Source organism: Theobroma cacao, chromosome 2, assembly GCF_000208745.1.
Source record: "Theobroma cacao cultivar B97-61/B2 chromosome 2, Criollo_cocoa_genome_V2, whole genome shotgun sequence".
NCBI lineage: Eukaryota > Viridiplantae > Streptophyta > Magnoliopsida > Malvales > Malvaceae > Theobroma > Theobroma cacao.
Window position 1 is genome coordinate 8,823,369 of NC_030851.1, and position 11,848 is coordinate 8,835,216.

An 11,848-nucleotide genomic window follows, 5' to 3' on the forward strand; every position below is an offset into this window, starting at 1 on the left:
CAACCATAAGTCAATATAAGTTCTCATGGAGTTTAAAGTAGGTCATGAATTCTGCCTATCTCATTATCATTAAAATTTTGGTATGATACGTGCCATGCTGCACGCAGAAAAGTATTCATAATAAATAAATTAAAAAACATATTCCATCATCCTTAACAAATCTTTTATATTACTGCCGCCTAAATTAAGCAATTTAAAGCTGTTTTCAACTGTTAATACAATGTCAAGCAGATCTAAAATTATTAGTCTACACTAAAGTTTGAGTAAAAGTCCGAATACAAAGAGCCAACCACAAATTTTCCTTTACTCACAATACCAACATATTTCCCAAGCAAAGTTTTATATGTGCCTGAGCTCAAGTTTCTCAATTCCACTCCAAATATACACTACAATCAAGTGTAAAATAAAACCCCATGTTTTTCTCAAGGAAATTATACATAAATTTTCCTAAAAGAAATTGATGAAATGCCTTGGCAACTCCATTTGCATTTTGGCTATTTTCCATTTTATTTTTACGGTTTCTTTTTGTTGTTGGCAGAGTCGACTTGTCCAGTCCAGCCTCGCAGATTCCTTCGGCAGTGACCAGAACACCAGACCATGAAAAACCACGCACACCGTTCCCTTCCGTTACGGGAGTTCTTTCCTTGCCCAAATCAAGACAACTCTTTTCATCGGATTCTTAACCACTCAGAAGTGAACTTTAATTTATTCATTTTGTTTACTTAAAATGGCCGCATGAGCCCAGAAAACACAAGCAACCAATCTCTGCACCAACTGTAGTTCCGCTAAGTTGTTAAGCGCAATGCTAATGACATTCCTTTTCTTTTACATTTTAGTGAAAATTTCATTAACTTTTTGGAACAAAAACTAAGATCTAACGGTGAGTAATTAAACTATAAATTCTCTCAACTAACAAGCACATAATTATGCAACATGACAAAGCAGTGAGCACCAACCACCCAACTCAAAACTGTTGGAATCCGACATAACTCGAATGTTAGAAGCGCGTTTGGATATCCAAAGTTAATCTACAACAATGGATCCAACGTCCTTGTTAGCCAAATAGATCCAACTAGGATTAGAATTTTTTTTTCTTTGGTGGGCAGCGGGGGTGAAATTAGGATTAGACATCGGAGTCAAAGGAGTAGACACAATTTTTTGACAATTTAGCAGACAATACAGAATTCCATTCTTTTGAGAGAGGTTTGTGTAAGTAAATTCCAAAAAAAAAAAAAAAGTCTCCATATCGGTAACAAAGCCAATAATCCACCACTACAGACCATAGAAAAAAAATGTACTGCAAACCACAATTCACCATCCATCAAAATGCAATACAAATCTCATTATCTCACAGCTGTACAGCTATTCAAAAAAGAATTATTTAAGTCAAGAAAATGGGAAATCGAAACAAAAATAACATCATATAATTTTTTTTTCCAAAAGAAAGAGAAAAGAACAATGGCTGACGGAAACTCACTACCCAGCTAATCTAGGAATGCACAGGGCCTGGAGCCACCAGCACCGGACTCGGCTGATTGTAGGGTGGCACCGCCAACACTGCACTTGAAACAGGCGGTGGAGGAGTAGAAGGAGGAAATTGTGGTGGAGGATTTGGGTTAGTATTAGGAGGCGGGGGTGTAGTAGTAGTAGGGGTGCCAATTGGTGGGCTGGGTGGCGGATTAGGAGTAGGAACTGAGCTTGGTGGTGGGTTAGGGCTAGGGTTGAATGTAGGTGACGGGGGCTGGTTAGACCCAGTGGTAGGAGGAGGGGGGTTGGAAGAGGAAGAGACTGGTCCTGGTGGTGTATTAGGGCTGGATATAGGGTCAGGGAAGACATTAGTGGGAGAAGGGCAAGAGTCACCGGAGCATTTGTGCGACTTTTGGAGGCCGTGACGAAACAGTCCGAATCCCAAGACAAGACCCAAAACCACCAACACTGTCACTACGAAGATGAAGATCTTTGTTGCTTTCCCCACATAACACATCTTTATTTTTCTTTTAAAGGCCCTTTGTACTGAAAGAAAAACAAACAAGACTGACCTTCAAAAACCTGCAAATCTGAAACGGGGTCTGTCTCTGTTTTTGTTTTGTTTTGGCTTAGTGAAGATAGGATTTTGGTTTGGTTCTTTTTCGTCTTTTTTTCATGGTGAGTTTATTAAAAAGGGAGGTGCATTTGGGGAGAGAGAGAGAGGGGGGTGTGGGATTTCTGTTTTGGAGGAACTTGGGGAATTTAAGGGGAAAGGGTTAGTGAGTGCACGTGAAGGCCGATTAAACAGAGAAAAATGGGCTTGTAATGGTTCAAAATGCTGCTCACTCTTTAGCTGTTTCCTCAACCAACTCTAGCTGTAGTTTTGCTTCAGAGTTGAGAGTCTGAATCCTGGTTTAGAATATCGAATGTGCCCCTGATATTGGATGGCATTACGGAGTTAATCCGATAAAATGAAGGATTACAGTGAACCGTTGAAGGAGTATATATTCGGAGTCGAGCCTGACAGGCATGTCTGCCATGTCACTCATCTGGATGCAGCAGGTTGCAGAGGGATTGTAGTCATGGGGCCACCCTTTCACAAACTTCCCCTTATTTACATAAATGGCTCCTCTCCTCCTTTTCGCATTTACTTGTTCTACCCATGTACCAGTACATTATTATTGTTATTATCTATAATTCCATAAATTTATCTTAAAGAGTATTTATTTTTGTACCATCAACTTGGCAAATCCCATGGTTGTCATGTGTTTTTTATGGTGTAAAATGGTATTTGTCAATGTCAAATTGTTTATATGAATGGTCATTGGCATAAATTTTGATTGCATAATAGCACTTTATTGCAAATTTCTTTTTCTTTTCCCTTTTTTTTTTTCAAAATATGGATGTCAAAAATGATAATGAAAGTGTAATTTGAATAAGTTAGTTATTTCATGATGTGTTTTTTGTTTTGCTGGCCAAAAGTTCTTCATGATGTTTGGCCATCAGCATCATTGAGAAAAATAAAAAGCAAAAACATAAGGAAGGGGTAGATATTATAAATAAAAGCTGTACTTAAATGTGGGACTAGAAATGATAGCAAAATGTTGAGAATATAATTTTAAAATTTATTGAAGAATTGTCAATGGCTGATTTGTACTCAAACCGGCTGGTTGGGCTTTTGCATTTTAGCTTGGTTCATTCAAGTTGGGCCTGCTCTAACTGGACACTTTAGTTGGGACTTATTCAACTTCAAGGCCTGATAAAACGTCGGTTTGCGTTTTACAAGGACGCATGTTCTTCTCTTCCCAAGTAGAGGAGCCCGTTAAAGCTCCAAAAACATGGCGACTTTTCACAGATCAATCAGGAAGCCTACAACAAACCTGATTTTTCTTGCGCAAAAGACTGCCAGAAGCTGATGCGATTCTATTCCAAACAGTAGCAGAAGTGATCGTCAATATGATAAGCATTATATATTCAACACAAGGTGGATGGGGAGATAAGGTTAGGCTTCAGCTTCACAGCGGCATTTTCCACCAGGAGATGCCATCGATAGATAGAGTCGAGAGCCTACAAGGAGTAAGGAACGTTAGAAGAATAGAAGCACTCCGTCAAACAGGTTCATCCAACTCTGCTAACATATCAAAAAATCCCAAAGCTGTGGCATCAAAGTTTTCAACAACTGAAATGCCAGAGGTGAGTGGAAACTATATATTTCTTGGAATATATCTATATTGCTGTCAGATACCACAAGCTGTGGCCAAGGACGCCCAGTTATATAAGTTGACTATAGCTAGCCTCGCACGTGCTTAAAACAATGTTGTAATTTAAAGGGTTTTTCTTGTGATTTACAAAACCATGGTTATCAAGGCCATTTAATCCATGGTGATTGAAATGACTGTAATGTCCATGATATCTGATATGTTTCTAATCCCAACTTTTTCAAAAGTTCGTCGATGCTGGCATTTAGCTTATTGCAAGCTGTCTCACAAGTGGCAATGCATCCAATTTCATGAGCAAGATAAACATTTGGTTTTATTTTAGAAAAAGACACAAAGCCCCTGAGAAATCAGATTAAGATATGCACTCTTTTTCACGCAAAGATAAGGCCCGAACCCAGATTGTATCGTTCTTGATTCTTTATTTGTTCTATGAAAGAGGGGCGTGATCAGTGCAATCTCCAACTTAGAAAGAAAACGAAGAAATCAGAGCAATCAGATCATTTCTCTTGTTCATAAAAACATGCAGGCTCCAACTGCTCCCACATACAATGAAAAGATGTTAGCAAACTATGCGCCGGTCTATGTAATGCTCCCAGTAAGTTTCAAAATGTCTTTCTGCCTTTGCATGTCAAGCAGAGATTATCATCTGCTAATGACTCTGTTACCATCTTTTCTTTCCATTGTATTAGTTGGGAGTTGTTTCGAATGATAATGTTTTTGAAGATAAGACTGGGATGGAAAAACAGCTCAAGGAGCTGAGAGCAGCAGGCGTTGATGGGATAATGGTAGATGTCTGGTGGGGGATTGTGGAATCAAAGGACCCTAAACAGTACGATTGGAGTGCTTACAGGAGCTTGTTCGCACTTGTTCAAGAATGTGGATTAAAACTACAAGCCATCAATGTCATTTCATCAATGTGGTGGCAATATAGGAGATGAAGTTACAATCCCACTTCCCCAGTGGGTACTCGACATCGGAGAAACAGACCCTGACATCTTCTATACCAATCGGAAAGGTAACAGAAACAAGGAATACCTAACTATTGGAGTGGATATGCAGCCTCTTTTTGATGGAAGATCTGCTGTCCAGGTTAGTTTCAGGAGCTCTTTTCTAAAGTCTTTGTTACAAAAATTTTTTGGGACAATCAAAACAAATAAAATTAGTTCCTACTGCTGAAGATCATTATTTTTCTCTGGAAGAGACAAGTTAAAACAAATCTCTTCCTAGCTACATGTGAATGACACTGTTTTTGACATTCATTTCTTCGTCCTACATCCTAGTCTGGCTTTCTTTATATTAGTTCTTGTACTGTTTTTCATAGACAGAGGAACTCTGCCTATTGCTTTGCACTTTTTGGCTAGTGAAATTCTTTATTCATGCCATAAAGCAGAGGAAGGAATGTTGCATTTTTGTTGCACCTCTGGCCTTAGTGGTAGCATGTTTTGCTGGCTTGTGAAGCTGTGATATGTCTCAGCTTTTAAAACAAATAGGATTTCAGGCAGCCGATATTTTATCCCCAAACCAGATGAACCGAGAATATTTTCACCAAGATGATTCCATGATTTCAAGAAGTGCTAATATTCTCACTTAAAGACCTACAAATCCTAAATAATATCACTCTATGAATGCAGAATCCAATTTCAAGAGGTTCTAACTACTAAATTCTGGTTCTGATCTATCAATTTCAACTGTTAAGTTTACTTATCTTTTATTTTAAGCAATATTCATCTCTAATCTTTTTGGGGGAAAATGTTTTCCTATACTTCATTGATGCTTCAGACAGATTGTTGATTTTTGTAGATGTACAGTGACTACATGAAGAGCTTCAGGGAGCACATGTCAGATTTTCTAGAAGCAGGACTCATAATAGACATTGAAGTAGGCCTTGGTCCTGCAGGGGAGCTAAGATATCCCTCTTATCCAGAAAGTCAAGGATGGGTTTTCCCTGGTATTGGAGAATTTCAGGTGAATAGTCATTTATTAGTTTCAGGTATTTACTGATTTCAACAACCTTAAGATCTTATAAGCCATAAATCTGGCCATATGCTGAGGTACAATTCTCTAAAAAGTTTTGTATATTACTGCAGTGTTATGACAAGTACCTCAAAGCAGAATTTAAAGAGGCAGCAACAAATGCAGGCCATTGTGAATGGGAATTGCCTGATAACGCAGGGGAATACAATGACACACCTGGATCCACAGAGTTCTTTGGATTGAATGGGACATACCTTACTGAGAAAGGGAAGTTTTTCTTGACTTGGTATTCCAGCAAGTTACTCAACCATGGTGATGAGATCCTTGATGAAGCTAATAAAGCTTTCTTGGGCTGTAAAGTGAAGTTAGCAGCAAAAGTATATATCTCACAACCTAAAAACATTTTTATCTAACGATGGATATATCTGTCAGTCTATTCATTTTTTTTTTTTTTAATTTTCTAATCAGGTAGCTGGGATACACTGGTGGTATAAATCTGATAGTCATGCTGCAGAACTTACTTCAGGATATTACAATTTGAAAGATAGAGATGGATATCGACCCATTGCAAGGATGCTGTCAAGACATTATGCTATTTTCAATTTTACATGTCTCGAGATGAGGAACTCAGAACAAAGATGTTGAGAAATTACGGAATTATCTTTAAAGAATTGCCCAAGATCTAACCCAATCAATAAAATAAAAAAAGAAAGAAATCAAGCACACCCACAAGAACACAAGAATTTACGTGGTTCGATCTTTTGATGACCTACGTCCACGGGCACAGCAACAGAGAAAAATCTACTAAGAGAAAAATCAAGAGATTACAAGAACAGTCTCAAACTCATAACCCTTATCCCACGTATACCTAAATCACTCTCTCTAAATTTAGGTGATGATTATTTTTTAACCCATAGGGTCTTTTTATAGTGTCAAATACAATAACCTTATCCTAATATAATTAGAAATCTTATCCTAATAGAATTAGGAATTGTTATTCTAGTCTAACTAGATTTAAAGACTATTTTATAAGGTATACTAATTTAATTAGAATTAAACAATCCTAATTAAATCATAATTCAAGACTATCATAACAAATCTCCACCTTAGGCTTGAATTCACCAAGCTCCACCTTACGAACCAATCTCTGTCAACATCACTAATACCCCAAAGGGCATCAAGCACTATGAACACTGATCAAGTCCAAGCAATGCTTGAACTTTATCCCAGAAACTGACTTAGTTAGCATATCTGCCGGATTTTCATTTGTAGCTATTTTCTTTACTATAATGTCACCCTTAGAAATAATCTCTCGAACGAAGTTACACTTGACTTGGATGTGTTTGGTTCTCTCATGAAACATCTGATTTTTAGTCAAATGTATAGCACTTTGACTATCACAAAACACAACTATTTGTGCTTGTTCAAAACCAAGATCACTAACCAAGCCTTTAAGCCACAAAGCCTCGTTCACTGCCTTGGTCACAGCCATATATTCAGCTTCAATTGTAAACAAAGCAACGGTTGATTGAAGAACTGCTTTCCAACTGATTGCAGATCCTGAGAGAGTGAACACATACCCCGTTTGAGATCTTCTACTATCTAGATCGCCAGCAAAATCTAATTTGTAGAAGCCAATCACATTACGACTAATGTTTGCACCTCCTTCACACACTAAGCTAACTTCAATAGTAACTTTAGGTGTTTTTACAAGCTCTCATGTTTGATCCTAATGTAGAGACTCAATCTTCTTAGAAGACTCGGCATATGTAATTTCCTCATGATAAAAGTAAGGCTCATCAATCTTTACTTCCACAAATAAAACATAAGAATCAGAATCACCATCAATACAAGTAATGCTTCGTTGAGATACCAATTCTTGTACCTCTTGCAATTCTTTTTGGATTTCACTATCATCCCACACTGTCACAAAAGCATTGATTTCAAGCTCCACCTGCTTGCCAACTTCTTGGTCTGATGTGTTTGCAATTCTAGACTTTATCCCACAAAGTAATGCAGACTTGTCAAAGGTAACATCCCGACTCACCATAAACTTGGGGAACTTACAATCAGTATACCACAACCGAAAACCTTTCACCCCATATGCATAGCCTAGGAATATGCACTCTGTCGCCCTCAACTCAAGTTTACCATCACTCACATGAACATGAACAGGACAACCAAATACTCTCAATATAAAATAATCAGCAGGCTTACCAGACCAAACTTCCTTGGGAGTCTTAAATTCAATTACCGTTGATGGAGACCGATTTACCAAGTAGCAAGCCATGTTGATAATTTCTGTCCAAAATACTTTGGTTAGGCCAACATTTGAGAACACGTATTTTGCTCTCTCTAAAAGTGTTTTCTTCATCCATTCTACAATTCTGTTTTGATATGGTGTTTTGTCGACAGTGCGATGTCTAACGATTTTCTCATTCTTGTAGAATAGACCAAACTCACCTTTGCAAAATTCCAAACCTTTGTTTGTTCGAAAGCTCTCGATCATTTTCTTAGTCTGCTTCTCGATCAATACCTTCCAATGCAAAAAGGTGGTTAACACTTCACTCATAGCCTTTAGAAGATACGTCCACACATTTCTTGAAAAATCATCAATAAAGATCCACCTTTTGATGCCACCGGAGAAGGATCCCACAAATCTAAATAGATGTAGTTTATTGTACTCCTGGTTCGATGAGTTTTAGTGCTAAATTTCACTCTATGTTGCTCACAAAAATCTAGCTTTTCACTCTTTTGACCACATAGTAAACTACGCTTACTTAGTTTTCTAATCTCTCTCTCGCTCATATGACCCAATCTCATATGCCATAAATGTGTTACATCATCTTCAGGATTATTAGATGAGACCACAAAAATAGTTTCAATTACCGTGTTTCCCACTAGATAATAAAGGTCACATGATAACTTGCCCTTTATGATAGTTAAGGCTCCTTTAGATACATTCATGACACCATCTTGGCCATTATATTTGTAGCCCTTCTTATCTAACAAACTCAAGGATATTAAATTCTTTTTCATGTCAGGGACATGCTTTACCTCAAGTGTTCTTACCATACCATCAAACATCCTGATTCGAATTGTGCCAATCCCAACAACTGAGAGAGAAAAAGCATCTCCTAATTGTACAGTGCCCATATCAACAGATTGATAAGTTGTAAACCAATCACACCTAGGATACATATGAAAGCAACAAGCCGAATCCAAGATCCATGTATCCATTAGGTTACAATTAGTAATTGCAAGAACATTATCAGTTTCCTCAAAAGTATCGAAGTCATCTCCAACACGTTTGCAGTATTCTCAGACTTATTGAACTTTTCATCATCCTTAAATTTGGTACAGTCTTGACGAAAATGTCCTTTTTGACCACAATTCTAGCAAGTTTTCCCTTTTGCTCTAGATTTACCTTTTCTGTCTATACCCTTATCTCTATCTTTTCCTCTATTCACAACCAAACCTTCTGCTTGATTTTCATTCTGGATACCACCAACTTTCTTCTTTAATTCCTTGGAATTTAAAGATGCTCTTACATCCTCGAAAGTGAGAGTGTCTCGGCCATATAATATAGTATCCACAAAGTTTTCATACGATGAAGGCAAAGAACATAAAAAAATTAGGGCTAAGTCTTCATCCTCAATTTTAACATCGATATTCTTTAAATCAAGAATAACTCTATTAAATTCGTCAATGTGGGTATTAACGAACGTACCTTCACTCATCTTGAGAGTATACAATCGTTGCTTCATATAAAGCCGATTCGTCAGGGATTGGTCATATAAATACTTTCGAGTTTAAACTACACTGCAGCAGCAGATTCTTCATCCGTGACTTTTCTTAGCACCTCATCAGACAAAGTTAGGAGAATAGCACTATGTGCTTTCTCCATAAGGTCATCTTTATCACCATCAGATAAATTCGAAGGAAGATAATATTTTCCCTTCAGTGCCTTCAATAGTCCTTGTTGCATTAGCAATGCGCGCATCTTAACACGCCATAGGCTGAAATCGTTTCTTCCATTAAACTTTTCAATATCATACTTGGTCGACGAAATTCTCATAACGAGATTCAGATTGACCCAAGTCCTTGAAGCTCTGATACTAGTTTGTTGGGAAATTGCGGAATTGTCTCGAAAGAATTGCCCAAGATCTAACCCAATCAATAGAATAAAGAAAGAAAGAAATCAAGCACACCCACAAGAATACAAGAATTTACGTGGTTCGGTCTTTTGATGACCTACGTCCACGAGCACAGCAACAGAGAAAAATCCACTAAGAGAAAAATCAGGAGATTACAAGAACAGTCTCAAATTCATAACCCTTATCCCACGTACACCTAAATCACTCTCTCTAAATTTAGGTGATGATTATTCTTTAACCCATAAGGTCCTTTTATAGTACCAAATATAATAACCTTATCCTAATATAATTAGGAATCTTATCCTAATAGAATTAAGAATTATTATTCTAGTCTAACTAGATTTAAAGACTATTTTATAAGGTATACTAATTTAATTAGAATTAAATAATCCTAATTAAATCATAATTCAAGACTATCCTAACAAAAGAGCTGATGCCAAATGTGGGCCTCGGGAACTTGTTCAACAGGTAAATACTTGGAAGATTAATTGGAAATAATCCTATTCAAGACCTAAAATCTGAATTGATTGCTACAGACTCTTAGGGAAAATCTACCTATGCAACATAGAGATAGAAATATATTTTCTTGCAAGAAAATGATAATTTCCCTATTCAAACCAATGGGAAGTAGGGTAAGCATTTTCTTTATCAAATGTTTTTGTCAGATACTTGCCATCAGGAACAAGAGCTCTTATCTTAATGAAACATTAGCTTGCAGTCTTTTTGTCACCTAATATAAAATTATGTATTACCACTCTCACAGTGGCATTAGAAGGACGATAAAACTCATCCATGGCACATCTGTTAGCAGGTTCTGAGTGGAGGTTGGAGAGAGCACCTTGAAGTTGCAGGAGAGAATGCATTATCAAGATATGACAGCAAAGGTTATAATCAGATCCTGTTAAACGCCAGGCCAAATGGTATCAACAGAGACGGTCGGCCAAAGCTGATGATGTGTGGGGTCACATATCTCCGTTTATCAGATAATCTATTGAAAGAAAGGAACTTCAACATATTTAAGACGTTTGTGAAGAAAATGAACGCTGATCAAGTAAGCAACAATATTCATTTAGATATTCTCAAACAAGAATCCATCGGAAGGATGGGAATAGAACATATATACTTCTTATTTTTGCTTAGCAAGTTGTTTTTTCTTTTCAGGATTCCTGTCCAGACCTCGGAATATACAATCACCAAATAGGTCCTTTGGAGCGGTCGAAGCCAAAGTTTCTGAAGGAGGATCTTCTGGAAGCAACCAAGCCAATGGGGCCATTCCCCTGGGGTAAGCAGACAGACATGAAGATTGATGGTTTTGATGTTGTGCTTACTAATTTCATCAGAAAGATGTTTTCCATGTTCAAGTGAGACCTGGGCTTCGTGGGGAAAAACATAAATAGCTAAAGCGTCAAAATAAATGGAAACGTCGACCTTCCATTGTTGCATTCATTTCATATCAACCTTTTGAATGATAATACCATCGGTATACATTGCCAGGAATCCGGATGAAGGCTAGGGGTGAGCAAAAGTCAGCTAGCTAAAATTGAACGTAATCGATTTAATCGATAAAATTTGATTAATTCGATTTAAATGCTTGGTTAAGTCAGTTTTAATTTAGTTAATTAGGTTTAATTAATTTAATTAAAATGATTAATCTATAATTTTTTTTTTTAAAAAAAAATCCTTATATATTGTACTTAACCGATATTACATATCTTGAATATAAAAGAACAAGATATTGCTATAAAAAAATAAATCTAAATAATTTTGGTTAATGCTAATAAACTTCTATTAATCAAGTTCTTTATAAATAGAAATGGGAAAATAGTATTATTCAATTTTTAATAAATTATAAGTTGAATATATAGTTGATTGATACTTATTGTCTTCTTTGTTATCTACTACTGCTAGTCTACTAGTATTTCTTTTGAAAATTTTGAGATTGATAAATAAGGAATGAAAATGTAATAAATAAATTATAGGAAAAGAATACCCTAAATTCAAAACAATGTTAATTTTGTTTAATTTAGACAT

At 36.7% G+C, this 11,848-nt stretch overlaps 2 protein-coding genes across 2 annotated transcripts; one reads left to right on the forward strand and one right to left on the reverse strand.

Annotated features, from left to right (window-relative positions):
- On the reverse strand, positions 1,490 to 1,984 carry LOC18608536 (proline-rich receptor-like protein kinase PERK2). Its single transcript, XM_018114881.1, has one exon. The coding sequence runs from the start codon at positions 1,982 to 1,984 to the stop codon at positions 1,490 to 1,492; it is 495 nt and encodes a 164-aa protein (XP_017970370.1).
- Positions 3,291 to 11,182, forward strand: LOC18608537 (beta-amylase). Its single transcript, XM_018115761.1, is given in 10 exon segments — positions 3,291 to 3,660; positions 4,213 to 4,281; positions 4,376 to 4,585; positions 4,587 to 4,775; positions 5,487 to 5,651; positions 5,774 to 6,037; positions 6,129 to 6,300; positions 10,248 to 10,285; positions 10,629 to 10,868; positions 10,979 to 11,182. Coding segments are annotated over 10 exon segments (1,788 nt in total). The 5' UTR covers positions 3,291 to 3,423.

Coding starts and splice junctions, on each gene's coding strand:
- LOC18608536 (XM_018114881.1), bottom strand. CDS start 1,984: ATGTGTTATGTGGGGAAAGCAACAAAGATCTTCATCTTCGTAGTGACA.